Consider the following 26533-nt stretch of genomic DNA (forward strand, 5'->3'; position numbering starts at 1 on the left):
TCCGTTAACTTTTTGCTATTTTTCCTACTCCTCCATTATCACCCGACTGATTGTTCTGAAACTTGACACATGAATACAAGACTAGCCCGCACAATTGCTAGGACTTCGATATCTCGATTTCGGATCATGGGGGCTCCTGGAGAGGGGTGTGGGTTTCCCCGGGGGAGGCAGGTGTGGGGGTTACCCCCTGAAACTTCGGATCCCACCTCATCTTTTATTTACCAGCTGATTGCTCTGAAACCCTTTACAGCCCTTCTACTCGATAGTCCGAAGGATCGCTTGGTCTTAGATTTTCCGATTTCGTATTTTTTAAATTTGGATCATTGTCACTCCCAGGTGGTTTGGTAGGGTGGGGGGATTACCCCCTAAAATTCCAGATCCTTACTCCACCCTTATGTACGAACCGATTGTTCTGAAACGTGATACAGCCGTTCTGCTCGATGGTCCGCAGGATCGCTCGTTCTTACATTTTCTGATTTTGTATTGTCCGAATTCAGATCGTGGGGGCTCCCAGAGGAGTTACCCCCTGAAACTTCGGAACCCCACTCGTCCCTTATTTACCAACCGATAGCTCTGAGACCTGATACAGCCCTTCTACGTGATGATTTGCAGGATTGCTCGGTCTTGGATTTTTCGATTTCGTATTTTTCAAATTTGGATCATGCTGGCTCCCAGGTGGAGTTACCCCATCAAACTGCGAATCCCTACTCGTGCCTTATTTACCAACCGATTGCTCTGAAACCTGATACAGCCCTTCTACTCGATGGTCTGCAGGATTGCTCAGTCTCAGATTATTTTCACTTCGAATCATGGGGCATCTTAGAGGATAAGGGGATTCCCCAAAATCAGCAGAAGTCTGAACTACAACCTCAAGAGATGCCCATCAGCCAACTCGTGGCTATTTATTATTATTATTTTGAAAGTCTGCTTCAACAGCTCTAAACCTCTGGAATGTTTTTTAATGATCTTCAATGTTATTTTATTTAAATTGAAGTAAATACTTGAACACTGCGTGGTGTAACGTGTTATATGAACTGGTTTATGAAAGAAGCTGTCCTGACCTCGTTTTAAAATGTTAACACATAAAAGTGGGTTACCTTTAATAAAGTTCTATGAGAGCCAGAATTGATTCTGGAAAATGTGTTCCAGCAATTGCAGGAATCATTGCCGTTACCATTTTTAGCTCACCTGGAAGGAAGTTCAGGGGAGCGCATGCGATGGCGCATCGTCCGTCCGTCCCTCAGTCCGTAAACACTTGCAACTTCTTCTCTGAAACTGCTGATGGGATTGCGACCAGATTTGGCACAAATTATATTTGTTGTGTTGTGACTAAAGTTTGTTCACGGCATTAAAAGAGTTGGGGTCTAAGGGGGTCTACCGGGGGTCAAAGTGGATCCAGGTTTGATCCCCAAAATAGGAATTTGCTTTTTCCTCTGAAACAACACACACCATTTCGATGAAACATTACCACAACCTTCATCACCCATGATGTACCAAAGTTTGTTCACGGTATTAAAAATAATCTGCCACTTTGGGGATGTACGGGGGGGTTGGCCCCCAAAATAGGTATTTTCTTTCTTCTCAGAAAATACACATGCAATTCTGATTAAACTTGACCACAACCTTAATCGCCCGTGCTGTACCAAAGTTTGTTCCTGGCATTTAAATAATCTGGGTCGAAGGTGGTCTATGGGGGGGCTTGCCCCCCAAAATAGGTATGTTTTGTGTGTTTGTTTAAAGTCTTATGATTTTGCTGGTATGATTCGACATGCTGCCCTGTCTTCTAGCAAGCATTTAAATTGGTTTAAAATACCTTTAGTCAGTGCAGTATACTGTTTATTCTACCAGGTGAGCGCCAGGGGTATTGCCCCTATGTTTTATGCTTCTGTTGATGAAGTCGCCGGATGCATTATGTTTTCAGGTTGTCTGTACGTCTGTGATAGGTTTTTGTTACTGTGATAACCTGAGAATGGCTGATGGGATCTTATTCAAACTTGGTGCAGGTATGTATGATGAGGTAAAGATGAACTGATTAGATTTTGGGGTCACGAGGTCAAAGGCCAAAGGTCAGATGTCATGTTGGGTAAATATCCTGTTACCACGTTAACTTGTGAACCAGTGATGGCATTCTGACCAAATTTGGTACACTTGTGTAGAATGATGTAAAGATGAACTGATTAGATTTTGGGGGTCAAAAGGTCAAAGGCCAAAGCCTGTAATATGTCTATAATTTGAGAACGGCTGAAGTGATCCAATTCAAACTTCGTACAGGTATGTATAATGATGTAAAGATTAATCGATTATATTTTGGGGCCAAGAGGTCAAAGGTCAAATCAGTTATCGGGCTATAACTTGAGAACAGCTAAAGGGATCTAATTCAAACTTCGTACAGATATGTATAATGATGTAAAGATTAACTAATTAGACTTTGGGGGTCCCAGGGTCAAAAGCCAAAGGTCAGAGGTCATGTCAGGTAAAAATGTGATAACTTGTGAACGGCTGAAGGGGTATGAATTAAAACTTGGTACAGGTATATATAATGATGTAAACATGAACTCGTTAATTTTTGGGGTCAAGAGGTCAAAGGTCATCGGTCATGCCAGGTAAAAATGTGATAACTTGGGAACAGTTGAATGGATTTAAATCAAACTTGGTACAAGTATTATAATGTGTAATAATGTGGGCGGAGGCACATCAGTCGATGTTGTAATGTCGAAGAGTGTCGTTCGAGTTTATATTTCTAAAAATGGCATGTGTGACCAATAACCTACATTGCTGAGCATGGCTAGCAACACAACTTGCATTCAAGTGGCTTGTACAGTTGTTAATTAATTTTTTTCTACATACATTTCACAGTATAATGTAGTGGCCCTGCCAACGGCACGGTCGTGAGTAAACAATAATAATTTGAGCTGTTTCGTTTCTCTCAAGAGATTACAATGAAGAGTTTGGTTATGATATCCTTCCATGTAATCCTTTTATAATTTTTTTTTTCCTTTCTCCTTCCCCTCCTTTTTTCATTCATTGTAATTGAGAGTTAGACGACAGATGCTCAGCATGGAATGAGTGGTTCATAAATATTGTCTTCCCAATGCAGCATGAAATAATGTTTTGCACTTAACTGGGGTTGTCAACATAAATGGATATTGATATTGTTACGGATACGGGGGACGGCTCTCCCGTTAGCAAGGGGTGATTAGCCCCTTGTCCTGTTAAGCTGGCCGTCTCCCCGGTCCTGGTACTTGTAACGCTCTCCCGTGGGATGGAACGGATCAGGGTTATGGGTCCAGGGTTTATCCCGAATACCTCTATCCGTCCCTCCGCAGACTAGGGAGAGAAGTACTGCTCGAACCCCGGTTTTAGATGTTATAATTGCCGAGCGGTGTTAGCAAGCCGACGTTTGAGCCATTAACAGAGACTAACCCGATCCTGAACGTTGGCCAAATCGTGCCACAGGTATTCAATTTGGAAAAGACAAAGACGACGGATGTGAAGAAGAGGGAGACAGAAGTAGGAAATACGAATATAATTTATTACTACTATTTACACAATGAAAGAAACCAAGAAACCAAGGAAGAAGGAAGAAGGAAGGATAATAAAATAAAAGACAGACAGAAGCAAGGAGACACAGTGCAACGCTAGCTTACCTATGGCAGTCTTACTTATACCCAGGGACAAGACACACAAAGACAGACTACGAGCACACTTACACGGGGGATGATGACAGGAATGGCAGGAGGTGGATGGCTGGAGGGGGAGGAAGGCACGGAGCTGGCTGGAGCTTGATCCTGCACGGGACGCCGGGCTGGACCTCGACGGCCACCGATGCCACCGATCCTGGTTCCCGCGGGGTAACGGGTCGGAGCTGCCTGGTGAAGGCAAAGCTGCTGGTGGGGGGGTCTGGCGTGGCGGGTTCTCTCTCTCTGTCTCGCAACTCGCAGGACTCTCTCACTCTCTTGAACTTAATGGTTCGCTCTCTTCGCCGTATATCTCCCCTCTCTCTGACGCAACTCTTCCAAAGGCTTCCGCGCGCGTTTATATATCGCCTCGGGCGATCAGGCCACAGCCCTCTAGGACACGCCCATCGGTGAGCTCGCCTCGGCCCTGATTGGTCGCGAGGGCTCACCGACCCCGCCCTAGAGGAGGCGTTGGCAAGGCCACGCCTTGTTCCCGGCGCTGGGCCGACTCCTCCCACCTTTGGCTCCGAGATGACCTCGTGGCTAATGGAGTCTTGCAGCGAAAACAACCACAACCCACAGCTGCAACATAATGCAGCGAACCGCTCAATGCAGTTGGCAATTGAGGAAAGGGGAATGTGAAAGGAATCTACTCTATTTGAATTCAGTTCAATGGAGTGTTAAATTAATGGAAGACAAGGCCTTAACCTACATAGAATAAGGAGATAACTGTATAGAAGGATATATGATTGGCTACATGTGGTATATGAAATAACTACGGGAACGACCTTTTGACCTTTATACACAACAACTGGAGGAAGGAGGGTGACATTTTACCACAATAAAAAAAAACACAATTCTCATATCCACAACACTGCACCCTCCTCCTCTTAGGCACGTCCCGGGCCTATTACTTTTACTTTTAGTGTGGCACGTAGGTGTAGTTCCCTCTACATTTAACCTGACCCTGAGTGTGACAGTTTTAAAACATAAATAAATATGTCCCGCTGCTCCATTGCACCCTGCCTAACAGACTCACGCCTACAGCTAACCGAATTGCGGAATTGTCTTCAAACTACAACATGAACGATGGGGGAGCATTATTTACAGTTACTCTACTGGTATTTACAAAACTCAACCCAGGACCTGTGATTGTTCTTTTGGGGGGGGGGGGGGGGGGGGGAAGACAGCCTGTGCTGCATCGACGCACCAGAAAGCACCAAAGCACCATCAAGCACCAATCGGTGCACAGTCACCACAGTTCATAATAAAAATAAACCAACAGACCCCTGGTGGTGTCTTGCTCTTCGGCTCCCTCTGCTGGCTAATGCTCTTCCTGATGTTGTCTTTCTTGCTCTTCTTACTGACGGCCTATTTGGACATAATAAAAGTGCACAACTGTGTCCATTGTCCTTTTTATTTATGGCCCACAGGGCCGACTAGGGGTGGTTCACCTGTGGGGCATAGGTGCCCTGTGACCAAGGTCCGCCAACAAGATCTCGGGCCATCATGGCCGGTTCCAGCAGAGGGGCCACGCCCCAACCAATGGGGTCCATCAGTGGTGCTCAGCCACAGACATGTGGTCCATACATGGTGCATCGATGCAGACAGCTGGTTGCGGGAGTTTCGGGCACACAATGGCGGACTCCCACACGCTCCCCTCGGCGCCCAGTCCTCGGGTGGGAGACAAGGGGGGGGCGGGGGGAAGAAGACAGGTGAGCGAGGGGTAAGGTCACAAGGGTACACATCAACAAGGCAATGCAAGACGAGGTGCGTACGGAGAGCGAAGTGAGAAAGCTCGTCCCTACCGTACGCCCCCCCCCCCCCCCCACATGTGACCTACACTACCCTTGCCCTTACCCCATATTTACAACAATTTACACATTACAAATCCGTCGCTACCGTCACGTCTTCCCCATATTTCCCCTATACCAAATTCGTCCCCACAATCCCTCTAACCAAATTTGCCATCACCCAATTCATCATCAATCCTCATAAGGAGGGAGAGATGGTACACAAGCACAATGTCACACCCACGTCATGATGCGTCTCACATTCCAAACATTTGCACAAAATAATAAAAACAACCTGGCATGGTGTGGAGTAGCGTCACCTCAGGTGAGTGGATGTAGATGGTGCAAGGAGATTTCAAACCTAACTACTTCCTAAATGACATTATCACACTTTACACTACCCGGGGTCTTTTCCTGCCAAACCATTGGCCATCTTACTCTATGCGGTTTTAAGAACCAAATTCCCATTGACCAAACTGTGGTGCTTCATCAATTTGGGGTCTCACTCCCCCGATTCAACTCCCTGTGCCCTTGCACAATTTCAGGACTGGTTCGTGTGGCTCTCCCAGCAGGTCTACCCACCTGCACACCTCCACCACTGTAGTTGCCTCTGAGCTTACCTGCTCCTTAACCTAACCTATCTACCTGGGGAAGGCCCTCTGGCGCTCTCCCCACTCGGTGCCCTCTCTGGCACTGGGCTACCCGGGTCCGTCCTCCGGATCCTCGGGCCCCATCCACAACTCTACCGGCTCCCAGAGCCCACCTGCAGCCTCACCTGGCCGACACCCTAACAGTGGCGGAGTGCCCAACCAACTACACACACTAACAGGCTACACGCCCAGCCATTTCCACGTCACTAATGCACCCATCCAAACACCATTCTTCCACCACGCACCACAGATGCCAATATCCAACCACAATTTACCTGTACCCTCTACCTAACACTTACACTACCCTCCCCGGGTATTCGTGATAGGGGTCCACTCTTCCCCCATTCACACCTTCGCACCATCCACTCCACTCCACAGTTTCCACCATACTCACTCCATACCATCCCTTCCATCCTCCATATACTCCACACTCCATGTATTCCATACCACCATGCTCACCTGGATTTGCACACCTGTGCAATCACTCCTACTGGTGCTTCCTGCACCCTCCTTCCTCCCTGGACCATTTGGTCAACACACCACTCAATCACCAGTTACTCACTCATACACTGTTCCATACACTTTCCATTCTCAAAACCATTCCCTCAGGCACCCAGATTTTCCCACGCTCACACACACATCTCTCCCGAGCATTGCCCCGCAATTCCTCATTTGCTCCATATCAATACTCACACATACGGCATCATCTAAGCTACCTGGTGCCCTGCTAAAACTCGCGCTTCCCCGTCGCCCCTTTAAACTATTGCGCTCCCTCGTCATTATAATCCAAACTAATCTACCTGCGTCCCCACTACAGGTATCATTGTCACTACTTACCTCAACCGTTACCTATGGTCATCTTCTCTAGATCCCTACACACTATATCCTAACCCTCCCGGGCTAGTTTTCACTGCCAACCCCATAGCTATTGCTCCTTTGCCCCCGCTGTGAGGGATGGCAGAGTTGCCATCCCACCACATCGGGTATCACTCACTACCAATTTTGCTCTCAAAATTCCAACCAATCAAAAATTTTCCAACCACTGGCAATCACAAATTTTGCTTTTCCAAATTCCCTATCCCTACCAAATGTCCTTTACTTGAGCCTCTCGGTGCGCCAATTCATCTCCAAAGCCCGGCTTCGTAAAGCCGAGCAATGAATTCGGGTGGTTTGGTCGCCTGCAGTTGGATCCGTCCGGCATTCACGATTCTGGGGAGGAGGCATGCTCGGGCCGAGGTTCCACGCATCATCGCGGCTCGGAACCTTGCGGTCTCCGGCCCGACGACCGAGGCTCGCCCGGTCGGAACCACGTCCCCGCCAGGGGGCGAAGGTCCGACCCGGCTCCCTTTCCCTGGAATTGCGCCGATCGCTGCTCGGACGCGGCCCTGACCATTCAGTGCGGGGCCCGACCCGAATCGTGCGCGACGCTCCGTAGCGGGGCGAAGCAGCATCGATCCGCGCGAAGCTTCGCATCCAACAAAGCGCGATCCACGCGAAGCTTCGCATCCAACAAAGCGCGCCGCGCACCGAGCGCCAGCGTCGGCTATCCGTCACCCTAAACGCTACCCCGTTCAACGTCGATGCTTCACTTGCATACGCGACCCGTTTCACACTCGCAAAACCTGGCGTTCCAACGCCGCCCGTACATTCCACACACTCCGTCCATTCCACCAACGCACTCCCTGTTACACACCACACCTCTCGCGAACCCTCTTGCGCACACTCACCGTTCGCACACTTCGGTCCACACCTCTCCTCCGTTACATCCTCCATAACACTCACCATGGGCATGCACTTTTGCATCCACCCACTAACGCGCTCTGATGTGCCCGCCCGCACACGCGCCACAACCAACTCAGGTGTGCTCCCTCGCACACGTTCGACCATTCCAGGTGTGCATTCTCGCACCCGCTCCACCACCAACTCACTCTCCGTGTCACTCTCACCCTCGCACGTACACTCCGTATCGCTCTCACTCCCTGGGTCACACCCCGTACACCCCGACGTGCATTCCCGCTCGCACTCGGTATCACTCCCATACTTTATAACCCGCTCACTCTTTGACGCACACTTTTTCCTCACATGCGTGCCATCTTTACTCACACGGGACCCTTCACCAACGCCCGGGTGCCATATCGATCCCAATTGCGCGACAATTTTCTTCGCGCCAAACCCCCTCTTACAAAATCTCCCGGCACCACATGCAGCCCGTCTCACCTTCGGGGTTCTTCTTCCTCCCTGCACCAACACCTGCAAACCTTTTTAAGGATTAATGAGCACAGCATCAAGGTGTGAATTCAGACTTTGCACCTTATCCATTCCTTCCTCCAACTGTTGCTCTTCTACGTCTGCCGTCTCTCCAATTTCAACTATACCCATAATTTCTTTGTTCACCTCGACAACCGTTGGCTTTAATAAAATCCCCTCTACCTCAGCGGTCGCCGGCTGCCCCAAACCCCGGGTCGCGATCTCTATACCAGTCATTTTACCCGTGCTTTTCTCCACTTCGCCCAACCAGTGCGCCTCGACCTGCTTCACCTCCTCGTGCACCCGTTGGACCTGCTCGCCCAACCTGCGGTCTCTGTCCCTCTCCAACCCCTCATTAATTTCTTTGGCTTGGCCAACCATGCCCCCCAGTTTGTCCCCTAATCCGCTTCCGAATCCCTCAAATTTGCCTCCGAGTCCCTCCAATTTATTTCCCAGCTGTTCACTGGTACCCCTTGCTTCGGCCCTCATTGCTCCCAATTGCTCACTGGTACCCCTCGCTTCGTCCCTCATTGCTCTGATCATTCTGCTTTCTATTTTCTCACTGTCAGCCCTCCTTCTGTCTTCCATTTCTTCACCCGACTTAACCATAAGGGCCCTCATTTCAGCCAGGAATAATTGCTTGTCTTCCACCGTTGGTACAAATGGCGCGGCTCTCGCCGACATGTGCGAGGCGCCGCCATCTCGTGTGTCTGAAACCTCTGCTACCACATCCTCATTGCTCTCCTCCATATACATTTCCCTGGGGTCCTGGGTCGCTTCTACCCCTTTTAACTCTACCCCCACCGGCATCCCGTCGCCTTGACCATCCATGGCACGATTTTTTTAATTTAGGATTTTATAAAACACAATTTTTGGGCCACTCGTAATTTTGAGCGCGCTTTTCGCGCTTCAGGTCCGAATCTCGCTCCCGACACCAAATGTTACGGATATGGGGGACGGCTCTCCCGTTAGCAAGGGGTGATTAGCCCCTTGTCCTGTTAAGCTGGCCGTCTCCCCGGTCCTGGTACTTGTAACGCTCTCCCGCGGGATGGAACGGATCAGGTTTATGGGTCCAGGGTTTATCCCGAATACCTTTATCCGTCCCTCCGCAGACTAGGGAGACAAGTACCGCTCGAACCCCGGTTTTAGATGTTATAATTGCCAAGCGGTGTTAGCAACCCGACGTTCGAGCCATTAACAGAGACTAACCCGATCCTGAACGTTGGCCAAATCGTGCCACAGGTATTCAATTTGGAAAAGACAAAGACGACGGATGTGAAGAAGAGGGAGACAGAAGTAGGAAATACGAATATTATTTATTACTACTATTTACACAATGAAAGAAACCAAGGAAGAAGGAAGAAGGAAGGATAATAAAATAAAAGACAGACAGAAGCAAGGAGACACAGTGCAACGCTAGCTTACCTATGGCAGTCTTACTTATACCCAGGGACAAGACGCACAAAGACAGACTACGAGCACACTTACACGGGGGATGATGACAGGAATGGCAGGAGGTGGATGGCTGGAGGGGGAGGAAGGCACGGAGCTGGCTGGAGCTTGATCCCACACGGGACGCCGGGCTGGACCTCGACGGCCACCGATGCCACCGATCCTGGTTCCCACGGGGTAACGGGTCGGAGCTGCCTGGTGGAGCCAACGCTGCCTGGTGGAGTCGAAGCTGCTGGTCGAGCCAAGGCTGCTGGTGGGGGGGTCTGGCGTGACGGGTTCTCTCTCTCTGTCTCACAACTCGCAGGACTCTCTCACTCTCTTGAACTTAATGGTTCGCTCTCTTCGCCGTATATCTCCCCTCTGACGCAACTCTTCCAAAGGCTTCCGCGTGCGTTTATATATCGCCTTGGGCGATCAAGCCGCAGGCCTCTCGGACACACCCATCGGTGAGCTCGCCTTGGCCCTGATTGGTCGCGAGGGCTCACCGACCACGCCTCTAGAGGAGGCGTTGGCAAGGCCACGCCTTGTTCCCGGCGCTGGGCCGACTCCTCCCACCTTTGGCTCCGAGATGACCTCGTGGCTAATGGAGTCTTGCAGTGAAAACAACCACAACCCACAGCTGCAGCAGAATGCAGCGAACCGCTCAATGCAGTTGGCAATTGAGGAAAGGGGAATGTGAAAGGAATCTACTCTATTTGAATTCGGTGCAATGGAGTGTTAAATTAATGGAAGACAAGGCCTTAACCTACATAGAATAAGGAGATAATAATTGTATAGAAGGATATATGATTGGCTACGTGTGGTATATGAAATAACTACGGGAACGACCTTTTGACCTTTATACACAATAACTGGAGGAAGGAGAGTGACATTTTACCACAATAAAAAAAACACAATTCTCATATCCACAACAATATCTTGCTTATAATGCTTACAATGTTGATTATAGTTTGCAAGTTAGCGTGGAGGCCAAATGAGCCAGGGATGGCTCCTTGCAATGCTTCTGACATAAAAGCAGTTGTACCGTTGGGTTTCCTACAATATTGTCCATGTACGTTAAGGTCCTACACTCAATTGGACTTTGTCTCATTTGGCGAGTGATTTGTTTCTCAAAAGGCAAAGCAACTATGTGAGCCGTTAATAAGAAAACATGAATGAAGGCATTGTTTGCTCAGAAAACAATTTTGCATACCGATGATGTGTTGGCACACACACTGCAGAACGCCCACGCAGAAATTCCAACGGTTTCATATTCAAAGCCTCGGTCTAGGAATGTAGACGGGCTATAATGTTGTGGCAAACAGCCTTATGTATTATTCAAAAGGATTGAAATTGCAAGATTGTACCATAATATTGAGAACAATTTGCAAAAGAGAAAAAAAAAAGTCATGAACTGGAACGGCTCTCAGTCGAGAGCATACCTCCGCCTGGTTGGCCATATCACTCAATGGTGAAGAATCACTTTAAAAATTACACTAGCTGGATCCAGATCTTCACCAACATTTAATCGATTCTTCCTGGTCACCCACACAACCTGTCCAACAAGTTTCGTCCAAATATAATCTTTGTCTAATTCTCTTTCGCAGCTGTTTTTATTTCAGGAAGAGTTTGCTGCGCAATGCAAGGATTTCTTGAACTGTAGCTGAATTTACAGAACTGGAGATGTGAGATCAAGTGCAATCTATTTTTTTCCATTCAAAATATATTATTGTGTATTGTTATATTTTCCTATAGAGCGCACAGGAATGTACTCGATGAAGCAGCGTTGTTTGGTTAACATACGAGTAATCTCAGCGGCTGATGTAGTTTTCATCTTTATTTTAAAATTGTCTTGCGTGTAGCCATTTTTAATTTCGGCAAACGTCGCAGCTGCGTGCCCAGGCCTGTTTTACCCTCAATTGTAAGGCAGGAACACGTACGTATCTGGCCTCAGGAATTTGGAGGAACGTGAGGTGTCCACTGTGTCATAGTATTTGGGCAATGCTTCCTCCATCGGTCTAACTACAGATAGAAATTTATCGCAGGCTCCTGCCATGGGCACTATAAAAGGAGTTCAGGAACCTGAAAGAAGAAGATGATGCTCGAGCAAAATGTGTGTGTTTTTAATTTCTGTACCTAGAAATATAACGAGTTGGGAGGGGGGAATTAATATTCCTTTCTCACCCGCGGTGAAATAAAAAAGTTCCGAGTCTTGCTTTGCCATTTGGTCTCCATCCATGCCCTTTGCACAAATTACTTTGAGCTGGTTTTGGCCCTTTTCCACATTAAACAACTGAGTTTGTTGCTTGAATTTAGTTTGTACCTCACATTGTGCAGTTGTGCTGCACAACTTGGAGATGTGTACACAGGTGCTTTGGGAAATTGAATCTTGCTTGGGTTGAACAGAATCATTAACCCCCGACAATCTACCCCCCCCACCACTCCCCCCAATTGTCATTTAATTATTTTTTTTGTGCATCGTTATTTTTTGCACATGACCTGGCCCTGGGTACTACGAACACACATGCAAAAATGTTATATGATTTTCAGTTGTACATACAATCACACATGGCACACATACAGAGAATTGCCTTATTTAATATACTGTAGTGGGATGGTGTAATCTCTCTACATTCTACCGTTGTGGAGGCAACTTGGAAAGGAAAAACAAGAAAAATGATGGTCCTTCTTAAATCCAACTCTAGCCGAAATTAGATGAAATTTGTTAAGAATGTGTGCATTCCAGATATTCCTTTTTAACCAAAGTGTTTTGTAATTATATTCAGGCCTTTCTCTGCTTGCTCAGACTTCAACACTTTTTTTCATGCTTGAGGCTTATTGAAGAACTTGTACATATGAACTTGTACAATGGTCAAATTAACATGAGTAACACTTTGTACTTATTTGCTTTCTCTTTATTTGTTTATTCTAATGGTGAATTAGGGTACGTGGAGGAGTTTGTATGCATACCCCGATTATGGGCAAGATAATGATATTAGAGGGCAGCATTCCACTTCCACATGAATTACAAGAAGCATTAGGAGACTATGGGCAAATTAACACAACATATGGGATTTGAAACTCGGATCCCAGCGTCATGAACTCTGAGCTCAGATGGGAACAGTCAAAAGACCAACCACAATTTGAACCTGGGTTGGGGTTGAAGTGTCATGAGGCAAGTAATCAGACGAAGCATCAAACAGGCCAAAGTAAATGTGCAGGTCTTACATTTAATCGATACTAAACCCCAAAATGGACAGAACCAGAGCAGCACATGCATGGTAGCTGTGGATGGCAGCCATGCCAATTCAAATAAAATGAAAAAATTGATGAATCAAAAATCAAATGAAAAAAATCAAAACAAATCCTCTAAATTGGCTCACGCCATCAGGAAGTTCTAAAATGTCATAATTATATCCATGATCCATGCTTTCAAATGCTTGCTTCATTGGTGGAGTTATGAACGGGCTCGAAAGATACTTTTTCTAGAGATACTGCAAAAAGCTGTCTAGTTGTGTAATCTGTTTTTGTTTTTTTTCATTTGGCTTCTGTTGTATTGTTTCAAAATATTTTCGGTGTTCTTTTGCCTTTTTTATTTGAGGGCATTTACATTTAACTTCTTCTGAAATGCTAATTGTTTTAATTTCAACCTCCACCCTTCCCTCACCTCCTTCGTTTCTGTTGTCATATGTATATTTCTTTTACTCCCTTTTTCTCCTCTTTCCCTTGAAGCAGACATAATATTAATGACCCTGGTTGTCATATTTTTGTTCTGCAATGAAGCATTTTATTATCTTTCCTCAATATTTTCCTCAATAGCCTGGTGTTGGCTTAGCGGGTAGGGTGCCGGCTTGGGATCCTAGGATCTTGGGTTCGAATCTCGGTCGATCGCTAAATTAACACCAGGGGGGTTTACTCAGCCTGTCATCCTTCCGAGGTCGGCAAATTGAGTACCAGCTTGCTGGGATGAATGATCACGGTGTGTACCCTGGGTTAGAATAGGTACACCGTATCCCTGCGCATCGTAAGAGGCGACTAAGGGTTGGCGTCAGGAAGGGCATCCGGCCATAAAAACATTGCCTCAAAACAGGGAACCATGATTGTCATGGGGCCCGCAAGGCTAACCCCCGCTCCAGCGGGGAAAATGGCCTTAAAACGATCATTCATTCAATGGAACACTTGTTGCATCAGAACAGATGAAACTACATTAGTGTTACCTTGGGCACTTTCGCCCTCAGGATGGGAGTACCCTTCTCGGCCCACCTATGGTGGGCAATGTTCTGTGGCACATTCTTGGAAATTAACTTTAGAATTTTTGTCGTTTTTGAAAGAAATGTTATTGATCAAAACATATCAAACTCAATATCATAAGATAAAGGAAGATGATTTGTAGTATATATATTTTTTTATGAAACAGGAATAAATTCCTGTGTGGGGCTCATGTGAAAACATTTTGACGCAACCCAGGACCCAAACCCAAGAACTGCATCGGTTACGCGGCGACAGCCCAATTAACTATTAGGACTTCAGGATAACCTTAGAAATTTCTCGCACTAACACTGCAAGCCATATAACGGCTGACGTCTTACATACAGTCGTGGCCAAATATATTGGCACCCTTGCACTTTTTTCAAATAATGCACCATTTCTTCCAGAAAATTGTTGAAATTTTAAAATATTTTGGTATCCACAAATGTATTTCTTTGGTATGTAGTGGAACTTTGGTTTGTAGTGGAACTTGTATAAATTCCTGGTTGTTCTCCTTTCTGGGCACTTCTGAGCTCCTCACCACATAAAAAGCTTTAATCTGCAGCTCAATGGAATACTGTTCTCCCCTCTGGGCTGGTGCTCCTGCTTCTCACCTAGCTCGGCTTCACGCGGTTGAAACCAAAGCATTCAGAATCATTGGAATCTCCCGCGATGAAGCTGATTCTGAGGGCCTTTCTCTCTCTCACCGCAGGCAGGTTGGTGGTCTTTCTGTCTTCTACTGACTATTCTCCGGCCTTGCTCCCCCTGCTCTGTCTGTGCTCTGTCCCCCAAATATTCCTGCAGGACGCACAAGATCTGCCAGTAACCCTCTTCTGGTGAAACTGCCAAAATCAAGACTCTCTGCTCACCTTCACTCTTTCATTCCACTTTTCTCCCACCTCTGGAACAAACTCCCTCACTCTCTTCAATCCCTCTCCTCCATCCAGGTCTTTAAAACAGCTGTTCACCACCATCTCTTGTCTTCCCCCATCCAAAACCTTGATCTTCTCTACCCCCGTTAAAAACACCCCAAATCCGCCTCTTTCAATCCCCAACTTCTTTCCTGAAATTCCTGGTAGTGAAATTCCTAGTAGTGTTCATTTGCTTTATACCGTGTACCCCTCCCTCATCCCCAGCCCTCCCCCTTCCACAGATCGACCGACGTCCTTGTTCTCTACTGTTGTGCTTGTGTGCTTCCCTCTCCCTCCCCCTCTTGTCTCCCGCTCCCTTCATTGTATATTTTATGTGTCTGTGCATGTTTTCATGTTCAATGTGTTAGCTCTTACAAGAGCCTCGATTCTGTATACAAAAAAAAAAAAAAAAAGCTGAAAAATTACGAAATCTTTGCTTATTCCACACAGAAATCCTGGAATGACCCAGACAATATTATTGCCACCCTTTAGAAGTTGTTAGAAATATATTTCAAGCAGGTGATTCTCCTTTACTTTGGAATTGAATTCACCTGTGGTGAGTTGCAGGTACCTGAAATATAGAAGAAAAAAATTTCACTCATTCAACCAGTTTGAATGGAGAAAAGGAGTCATTCTGATGTTTTGTGTCACTGTGTGTACTGCGATGAGCATGGAGAAAATAAAGAAAACCCGAGAATTGTCTGAGGAGGCCAGACTCAAGATTGTAGCCAAGCATGGACAATCTCAATGCTGCAAGTCCATCTCCAGAGACCTTGATGTTCCTGTGTGCATGTTATCCACGCAATGTTATCAGGACGTTTAAGGCCCATGCCACTGTAGCCAACCTCCCTAAACGTGGCCGCAAGAGAAAACTTGATCAAAGATTGCAGTGAAGGATTGTTCGAATGGTGGAGAAAGCACCTCGATCAACTGCCAAACAGATTCAAGCTGACCTTCAGACACAAGGTACGACAGTTTCAACTCGCACCATCCGTCGCCAACTCAATGAAAGGGGCTTCTATGGTAGGAGACCCAGGAAGACCCCACTGCTGAAATAACCCAACTGGCATTTTCCAAAACACACCTGAATAAGCCAAAATCCTTCTGGGAGAATGTCCTGTGGACAGATGAGACCAAATTAGAGCTTTTTGGTAAAGCACATCATCTCTGTTTACAGAAAACAAAATGAAGCTTTTAAAGAAAAGAACACCTTCCCTACAGTCAAACATGGAGGAGGTTCAGTGATGTTTTGGGGTTTATGTGCTGCCTCTGGCACTGGGTGCCTTGAATGTATGCATGGCATCATGAAATCAGGAGATCACCAAGGCATTTTGGAGTGCAATTTTCAACCCAGTGTCAGAAAACTGAGTCTCCATAGAAGGTCATGGGTCTTGCAGCAGGACAATGACCCCAAACACACTTCAAAAAGCACCCAGGAATGGTTCAGGACAAAACGCTGGACTGTACTGAAATGGCCAGCAATGAGTCCAGATCTAAATCCCATTGAACACCTGTGGGAATGAATGAAAACAGCAAATGGGAGAAGGCACCCTTCAAATCTGGGAGAACTGGAGCAGTTTGCACAAGAGTGGGCCAAACCGCCAGTAGAGAGGTGTAGGAAGCTCATTCATGGCTATATGAAGCGCTTGACTGCAGTTTTTTTTGTCCAAAGGCTGTGATACCAAATATTAAGTCTAGGGTGTCAATAATTTTTTTCAATGCCGTTTCTTTTGTCTGCTTTAAAAGGATAAATTAAGTTCTGAATCAAAAACAAAGGTTCTGTAAAATTAACAGTGAAATAAAGAATTGTGGAGAGCAAATACTTATGTCAATTTCAACTTATTTTATGAGAAAATTGTGAGTTATTTGAAAAAAGTGCAAGGGTGCCAATATTTTTGCCACGACTGTACCTGCTAGGCTGTGTGTGTGTGTGTGTGTGTGTGTGTGTGTGTGTGTGTGTGTGTGTGTGTGTGTGTGTGTGTGTGTGTGTGTGTGTGTGTGTCTGTCTGTCTGTCTGTCTGTCTGTCTGTCTGTCTGTCTGTATGAAGAGAAAGAGAAAGGTATAGATATATAGAGTGGTCCAGAAACCCCGGGCACATTTTGAAGAACGATACCTGCAACAGACAACTAAGTTTATTATTGTTCTTTGTTGCAAAACAAAACATGATTACTCGTAAAACAGTCTAATCAGTCTAATATACATGAAACAGATCCGTTCAAATGTTCAAACTGTTTTCCTTCATTGTCTATGTGTTACGGATTCGTCACTTCCGTTGTTGTGGTTCTCATCCACTGTAAACATTGTTGGTTGCATGTACTATTATTGTTATCGTTTCAGTGAAATAGAGATTACTATTTTCAAAAGGTAAAAAAGTTAATGTTTTAAAAGAAACCGGAACCGGACGAAGACGAGGAGGAAGAAGAGGAAGAGGAGAAAAAAGGGGCGGAGCGAGTGAGTCTGACAAGAAGGAGCCGAGCTGCTTCGAGGTCTTGAGCAAACGTTGGCGAACGAGGGTCAAGAGTGAACTTTGGGTTTCCTGGGAAAGGGATTCCTGCGACAGAGTTGTTATCGCTGTGACTGGTAAACCTGCGTGACAGGTTTTGCGGTTGATTCCGAAGAGAATCATCGGAGTGCCGTTACACCTCGAGAACGGGCCGTCGGCCATTTTACCTCACGCAGGATTTGCGCATCGCTCAAGGTTTTTCACCTCGCTTCAACCATTTTCACTTCATCCAGACGTTAATCTGGTGTGTGTGTGTAACGTGGCTTTTGAGTGGGAAATTGCGGTTCGCCGAGTGGGAGCCGTTGAACGTCCATACCAGAAGGTGTGATCTCCCAATCGCCTCTTGAGGGTACCTTCGCCCATCTTTGGCAGTGTGACTGTCAACCCAACGGGATTCTGGTCTCGATACAACATCGTTCTGACGATCACTGGAGTGGATCAACTTTGGCTTGAAGCCGGAACCAACTTTGGCTTGAAGCCGGGACAGAGACATTGGGGATGTTCTTTTCGCTCACTTGGAGCACAGTGAGTTATATTGTACGAAACTGATGGTACCATCATAGGAATGATATATATTGGTTGTACAATTGATTAATATTGTGACTGTACCGTTATTCTTGTGTGACCTTAATACAATACTTGTTTGTTGGTAACAATTGGTGTGGTTTCACCATTGATCTTTGGCATACAGAATAACACATCTTTCTGCTGTGACTCCTCTCGGGGCTCGGAGGTACACCGTGACCGGGGTTTGGGGAGGAGCACGTAACACTATGCACAGCTGTAGCCGTGACGAAACACTCTGACACGCAGTTCTGCATGTTTCAGTCGTTAAGGCAGCAGTCTAATTACGGATGAATTGTTTCAAGTTTCTAAGGGTCGTAGGATTCCTCGAAATACACTTTATGTTTGAGGAAACCCCAAAGGAGGAAATCACAAGACCGCGGCGGCCATTCAACCGGACCACGACGGCCAATCCATTTGTCTGTAAAGTTTAAATCAAGGGCCTGGCGTACACTGGCAGCATAACGAGCAGGCGCACCATAATGTATGAACCACATTTAGCCATCATTGAGTGGAAATACATGCTGCTCCAACATTCGAAGGTAATTTGCAGCATTCACATTTTCTTCGAAAAATATTTGTCCAACAATCCCTCCAGAAGAAATGCCTGCCCACATGGACATTAGACACACTAGCTTGATACTGGACATTGTGCTCAACAGTAAATTGTGGATTGCCTACTGCCCATATCATGCTGTTATGACGATTCACAGAACCAGATAAACTTGGATTCACAGAAACATGGATTCACCTTACTACAAGATGCTGTTCTGCAAATCATTGTCCATTTCCTTTAACCCCAGCAATGTCTCAAATGTCTCAAATGCCTCAACGTGCCTGTCAAAATCATCCTCAGATAGTTGGTGAATTAATCTGGCTATGTATGCTTTCGCATTGAGGGCTTTTAGTTTTCTTCGAATCGATGATCAGCTTATGTTGGTGACGTTTGATAAACGACGAGTTGATAATATAATGGTGTGTTTCAGTCGAGTTGTTGAATAACCGCTCTGCTTTCCTCAGTTCGAACAGCTCGAGGCCTATCTGGTGACTGTTTTGGAAGAATGCTGCCAGTTTCATCAAACTGCTTGTTTATTCTGTTGATGGTTATTCTGTCAATTGCGTCGGCGCCACATTCTTTGACAAGTTGTCTGTGAACTTCAGCCGAATTTCCAGACACAGAATACGAGCATACAGCGCAAATTTTCTGTCTCACGATATCCTCTGTCATATTGGGGTGTCTTATTCACAATGAACTGAACTAATGCAACGACAAACGCACAGTGAGCGAAGCTCACCCCAATCCATATCACGTGATGCAACTCACCCTGTTACGTATCACGTGATGCCTGTGCATGTTGAAGCGGTCACATCCATTTACGAGTAATCATGTTTTGTTTTGCACCAAATAACAATACTAAACTTAGTTGTCTGTTGCAGGTATCGTTCTTCAATATGTGCCCAGGGTTTCTGGACCACCCTGTGTATATATATCTACAGTCATGTGAAAAAGTAAGTACACCCCATGTAAAGTTTTGACTTTTTCAACATATTTCAACATACAGCTATTTGATCTTCATTTCAACAATATTGATAGACAAAGGTGATATAATATAACAAATATCAAGAAACATTTACATTTTGTAGTACATTGTATAATTTAAATAAACATCAATGCAAATTTCCCATGTGGAAAAAGTAAGTACACCCCTACATTTATCATTAATTCAAATACCTAAAATTAGAATCAGGTGCACCAGCTCATGTGCAAATGATTGGAACATCGTTAGAGAGGATCTTGGAGGAACCTGTCTTATTTAAACCTCAGACATTTCGTTTGGTTTGCTCTTTGTTGTTGAAGTGTTGTCACCATGCCGAGATCAAAAGAGCTCTCTGAGGCCTTCATGGAGGGGTCAATATATGGTTGAACCCCCAAAAAATTGATACAAAAGGTTTTTCAATGGATCTGGTACCATTGGGCATGCTAAATAACATACTAAAAATCTCGTAACATCTGACTTCCGGAAAGGGGTCATTTTCAAGATGGCGTCCAAGATGGCCGCCGGGAGCTTAAAATGGCCATATCTCAATTATTATTCAACCTAGAAAGGTGGTTTTGGTGTCTAACCCTGGGTTTTAGGGCCCACGGAATCCAAATGAATCAATAAAATTACCATCAGTTAATTATTTATTGACAAGTCCAAAATGGCATCCCAAGGTGACATCCTGATCCACTAAAATGACTGTCGAATAGTAGTCAACCTAGAGAGATATTTTCAGTGTGTATACCTAGGTTTAAGGCACCCAGGAAATCATCAAAATTACTTAAATAAGCACAAAGTAATCAGGTAATCCAGTAAGCCAGGTTTACCAGCCCATTAGGCATTTGTTGTCTTATACAGTTAGTCGCTATTCATCGTCATCCTCCGACTCACCAGCTAATGAACCAAGTGTGTGTTTCAGATTGGAGATAAGAGTGTAATGTGTCTACACCACTGCCACCTGTGACTCCAGTCCACAGTATTCAGTGATCATTACAGACAAAGGTTTGTACAAAGCTTGAGAGGTTATGGCAAGGGACAGACTATTTTATAGTATATTTTATAGTTTGTCTATTTTATAGTTTTTATAGACCTGGAGGAGATCAGTTCAAAACTTGTAGGATGCTCACCTTTCTCGCCAGACTCTTCATTAAGGAACATTGTCACTGGTGTTGTGGCTCAAGAAGGTGTGAATGTGCATGAATATGAGTCTGTTGGATGCAAAATCATGCACAAAATGATTGGACAGTATGCATTCACATTCTCAATCAGTAGAAAGGATAAAGCCAGAACCCTTGGACAAAAACATCAGCTATAAAGGTCGCTCCTGATCGAACCATTGATTCTGCACTTCTTTTTCAACGTTTCCTGGGAGTCTCCCAAACTGGAGAGCTATCATTGCAGGAGGTTATGAGTTATGAGCTCAGTCCTTTCCCTCCTGCCCTCTTTGAAGCCAGAAACGTCTTCCGAAAGGCTGATAAGCCACAACTAGCTCACGCGATCTGTGATCATGCAAGTGATGCCATCCCAGATTCTGTACCAGAAACGGAGATCCACGTCCTTGATGGAGGTTCACTCCTTCACAGAATACCATGGAAGAGTGGAGAAAGCTATGGTGAAATAGCACAGTCGTATGCTGACTTCACCATCCAGCATTATGGTTCAGCTACGACCATTGTCTTTGATGGCTATGAGGAAGGGCCGTCCATTAAAGACAACACGCATCAGAGAAGAGGACACAATATTCATCCCATTGTCAGCTTCACTGCTGAAACAAAGTTCTCAGGCAAGAAGGAGGAGGTCCTGTCAAGAGATATCAATAAACAGAGACTGATCGGGATGATAAGTGATGAACTGAGAGAAAGGTATTGCACTGTGGTCAATGCACCTGGAGATGCTGACGTAGATATAGTAAAGGCTGCAGTGGAGGCATCTCTTCTACACACCACTACACTGATTGGAGAAGATACTGATCTCCTTGTCTTACTCCTTCACTTACAGGAGACAGTAAGAGCCTTTATTTCAGATTAGACAAGTCCAAAGCTGATGGCAGTTTTAAAGTGTATGACATCAACCGTCTAAAAGAAATCCTCGGACATGACGTGTTCTCAGTTGATATTCATCCATGCCATGACTGGTTGTGACACAACTTCTCGGATTTTTGGTGTTGGCAAAAAGACTGCTTTCCAGAAGCTTGTAAAAGGAGACCCTGTCCTTCGGTCTTGTGCCAACACATTCACCATCCCAAACCAGACCACAGAGGTGATCGATGACCTTGGATGCCGAGTAATGGCTATCCTCTTTGGTGGCAAGTGCAAAGATTCCCTTGCAACAATGCGATATAACACCTTCAGCAAGAAGGTTGTCTCTGCTTCGTCTTTTGTAACACCCGAACGTCTGCCCCCAACTGAATCTGCTACCAAACTTCACTGTCGTAGAGCGTACTACCAGATCATGGTGTGGATGGGAAAAGAAGAGGGTATGGATGCCAGGAAATGGGGGTGGAGCCTGCAGGATAATCAGTTTGTCCCACTTATGTCAGGAATGGACGCTGCTCCAGACAGTCTCTTGAAGGTCATTCATTGTAACTGCTCCACTGCCTGCAAGACACTCCGCTGCTCTTGTAGACGATATGGACTACCATGTACTACTGCCTGTGGACCGTGCCAACTTGAAGAATGTGACAATCCACATAAGTTTCTTCCAGAGGAGTCGGAGGATGACGATGAATAGCGACTAACTGTATAAGACAACAAATGCATAATGGGCTGGTAAATCTGGCTTACTGGATTACCTGATTACTTTGTGCTTATTTAAGTAATTTTGATGATTTCCTGGGTGCCTTAAACCTAGGTATACACACTGAAAATATCTCTCTAGGTTGACGACTATTCGACAGAGCCATTTTAGTGGATCAGGATGTCACCTTGGGATGCCATCTTGGACTTGTCAATAAATAATTAACTGATGGTAATTTTATTGATTCAATTGGATTCCTTGGGCCCTAAAACCTAGGGTTAGACACCAAAACCACCTTTCTCGGTTGAATAATAATTGAGATATGGCCATTTTAAGCTCCCGGCGGCCATCTTGGACGCCATCTTGAAAATGACCCCTTTCCGGAAGTCAGATGTTACTAGATTTTTAGTATGTTATTTAGCATGCCCAATGGTACCAGAATCCATTGAAAAACCTTTTGTATCAATTTTTTGGGGGTTAGGTGAGTTTTTTTCGTATATTGACCCTACTATCAGAAAGAAGGTTATATAAGCCTACGAGTCTGGGAAGGGATTTAAAAGATCTCCAAACAATTTGAAATCAATCATTCGACTGTCCGGAAGATCATCTACAAGGGGAGAAGATTCCAAACAACTGCCAACTTGTTCAGGCCAGGCTGCCCTAGCAAGTTCAGCCCGAGAGCAGACCGCAAGATGCTGAAAGAAGTCTCGAAGAACCCCAGAATGTCATCACGGGACCTACAGGTAGCTCTTGCCACTGTTGATGTCAAAGTTCACGAGTCTACCATGAGAAAGAGGCTGCACAAATTTGATCTACATGGGAGGTGTGCAAGACCTTTGCTGTCCAGAAAGAACATCAGGGCAAGACTAAAGTTTGCCAATGAACACCTAGGCAAAGACCAGCACTTCTGGAACAATGTGTTCTGGACAGATGAGTCAAAGGTAGAGCTATTTGGCCACAGTACCAGAAGACATGTTTGGCGAAAACCAAAGACAGCATTTGACCACAAGAACCTGATACCAACTGGAAAGCATGGTGGTGGAAATATCATGGTTTGGGGCAGCTTTGCTGCATCAGTGCCTGGGCAGCTCACCATCATAGAATCCACAACGAATTCTTCATTGTACCAGTGGGAGCTTGAGGATAATGTGAGGCCATCTGTCGGAAAGTTGAAGCTCAACCGAAGGTGGACCTTGCAACATGACAATGACCCTAAACATACCAGTAAATCCACCAAGGAATGGCTGAAAATAAAGAAATGGAGGGTTCTGGAATGGCCAAGTCAAAGCCCGGATCTAAATCCCATCGAGATGTTGTGGGGGGATTTGAAACTAGCTGTGCATGCAAGAAACGCCTCAAACAACGCACAGCTGAAATAATTCTGCATGGAGGAGTGGGCAAAAATTTCTCCCAGTCGATCTGAGAGACTGGTCGACAGTTATAAGAAACGCCTACTTGAGGTTGTTTCTGCCAAAGGGGGCAATACCACCTATAAGAGCCAAGGGTGTACTTACTTTTTCCACATGAGAAAATTGCATTTATGTTTGTTTAAATTATACAATGGACAACAAAATGTAAATGTTTCATGATATTTGTTATATTATATCACCTTTATCTATCGATATTGTTGAAATGAAGATCAAATAGCTGCATGTTGAAATATGTTGAAAAAGTCTAAACTTTACATGGGGTGTACTTACTTTTTCACATGACTGTGTGTGTGTGTGTGTGTGTGTGTGTGTGTGTGTGTGTGTGTGTGTGTGTGTGTGTGTGTGTGTGTGTGTGTGTGTGTGTGTGTATGTATGTGTATATATATATATGTATGTATGTATATATATATATATATATATATATATATATATATATATATATATATATATATATATATATATATATATATATATATATATATACAGTGGTACCTCGGCTTACGAGTTTAATCCGTTCCGTGACGGAGCTCGTAAGCCAAATCGCTCGTAAGTCAAAGCAAATTTTCCCATTCAAATGCATTGAAATGCTATTAATCCGTTCCAGCCTCAAAAAAAAAACACCAATTTTTTTTGTTAGGTGCTTTTAAATAACAAAAATGTACTTTATAAATAACAAATAATGTATAAACAAGCACGACCTCGTATATACTGTACATAATACAAGAGAATGTAAAGAAATAAACTGGTTTTATTAAGCAGAGGAGAAGAGCATGCCAGGTGAGGTGTGCGTGTTGTCGACTTGGCGAGGCAGTACGATCGTACTCCTTCTACGATATGTACGATTTTGAAGCAGAAGGAGTCCATAAAGGCTATAACGCCAGCCAAGGGCGTTACGATTATTTCAAAGCTCCGGACCTCTATCCATGAAGATATGGAGAAGTTGTTGTTTGTGTGGTTGAAGGAGAAGCAGCTCGCAGGAGATACCGTGACCGAGAGCATCATGTGTTTGAAAAGATTGAAACTCGGATATCGAGCACGGACCACGAGGTGTTTTTTCTTTTTTCTTAATCTCGGTTTCAGTGAACTTTTGCTCTGTGCTCACGTGTACTGTACCTGTACCTGTAATGGTACGTCAGAGGATGGCACCTGTTGTCATCATATTAAGTGCAAGATGTTCTGCATCGTAAGTTGGTACACCGTGGTCTTTCGGCGGTGTTTAAGCCGGCCGTCTTGGCTTCTATCACCATTGGCATTGAGTCTTTCGATGTAGGTAGGTCGTTGTGTGCCGGTGCCTTGGCCGAATTCCTTCATTGCTGCATTGTTAGCTCACCTGGTTTTTTATACCACATCTTTGGTTATCGGACCAGCGAATGACGTCATCTCCAAAGTATGGCTTATTCTCACTTGTCTTGGACGATCTTCTACTTCTAGCCTTCCACCGTGCATTTGGTGTCCACTGTACTTACTGTACAGTGCCTGGTAAAATTGATGTAATGGGTTTTTGACCATGAACCGCCATGAACCGTCAACGCCATGAACCGCTAACACTCAAAAGCCCATTTATCGCGCCTTATAAAGCAAAACGCAAACCGAAAGCCATGCCTCTCAAGCGAGGCGTGCTTCCGTGGTCACGTGATCCACAGGTGTAGCTCATTATACCCGCACGCGCGACACGCTTTGGCGGTCACGTGACCAGCCACTCTGGAGGCGGGGATCCCCGCCGATGACGTCACCGGCTGGAGCAAGGAGATTCCTCGCTCATGTATTTCGACGATTGCGTGTTTTATATCCAAGCAGAGATGCTTTCACGGCAAGATAACCACGTGACCGGAACCGGAAGCCACAACCGGAAAATTCAAAAAAATAAATTTTTTGAGCTCGTACATCGGATCTCGGCTCGTATCCCAAAGCAACAAACCGCCCGAGCGACGGCTCGTATCCCGAAAAACTCGTACGTTGGGGCACTCGTAAGCCGAGGTACCACTGTATATATATATATATGTATATATTTATATATATATTTGTATTTATATTTATATCTATATTTATATATATATATTGTTGCGGATCTCGGGTTCGTCGACATACTGAGGGGGGGTTAAGCCCTGCTCCCCCTCGAACTCCGAGTCCACGAGGCCGCCACCCACACTATACTCGTGGTGGACGGATTGCTGGGCAATTCCAGCCGCCGAGCCTGCAGCTACACGTGGAAGGGTTAACGGTCACGACCCAAGTACCTTCGACACACACAGCCTTGAGAACGGGGACTGAACCTCACACGAGTCACGCTGGTACTGAACGCCCGAGCGGTTGTGCGTCACGTAACTCGTGCCGTTAACAATATCGAACCCGATCGAGCGGTTTTAATTCGGGCAATGCTAGGCCAATGTTGAAAGGACGATGACGGCCAGGTTGGAAACAAACCACAGGATTTATTACAATGTGCAGTTTCACAGAAAAGGGACACAGCAAAGAATCTTAACGGCCTTACCTACCTCCCAGACAAGGGCCCTCAGATTCGTTCGGGGAAGGGAAGGAAGAGGGGAATGCGCTCAAAGCGCGGCCGCTCGTGCAGTTTGCCTGGACGGGCTCGTTTGGCGGATAACCCCAAGGATCGCTCCAACCCCAGGACACAACAGCCGGGGATGTTCGTGGCAGGGGCGGTGATCACGGATGTGCACGTAGCAGGAATCCGAGGAGCGTATCTCAGGGTCAGCGAGGCAGAGCGCGCGTGGCAGAGAGAGCGTCTCTATGCAGGGAGTCCAGGCAGAAAGAGAGTCGGGGCAGAGAGAGTTCAGAGT

General features: G+C 45.5%; 1 protein-coding gene across 2 annotated transcripts in view; it reads left to right on the forward strand.

Annotated features, from left to right (window-relative positions):
- LOC137413679 (cyclic AMP-dependent transcription factor ATF-7) overlaps positions 1-26533 on the forward strand; it is a gene marked incomplete in the record, with an annotated part of 134274 nt that overhangs the window by 29504 nt on the left and 78237 nt on the right. The window contains 1 exon segment of one of the 2 annotated variants that reach the window (XM_078765908.1): positions 19463-19534. Coding sequence (XP_078622034.1) covers positions 19463-19534 — 72 coding nt within the window. 2 annotated transcript variants of the gene reach the window in all.

This window comes from Myxine glutinosa, chromosome 1 (assembly GCF_964187855.1).
Source record: "Myxine glutinosa chromosome 1, kmMyxGlut1.1, whole genome shotgun sequence".
In the NCBI taxonomy this organism is placed as follows: Eukaryota; Metazoa; Chordata; class Myxini; order Myxiniformes; family Myxinidae; genus Myxine; species Myxine glutinosa.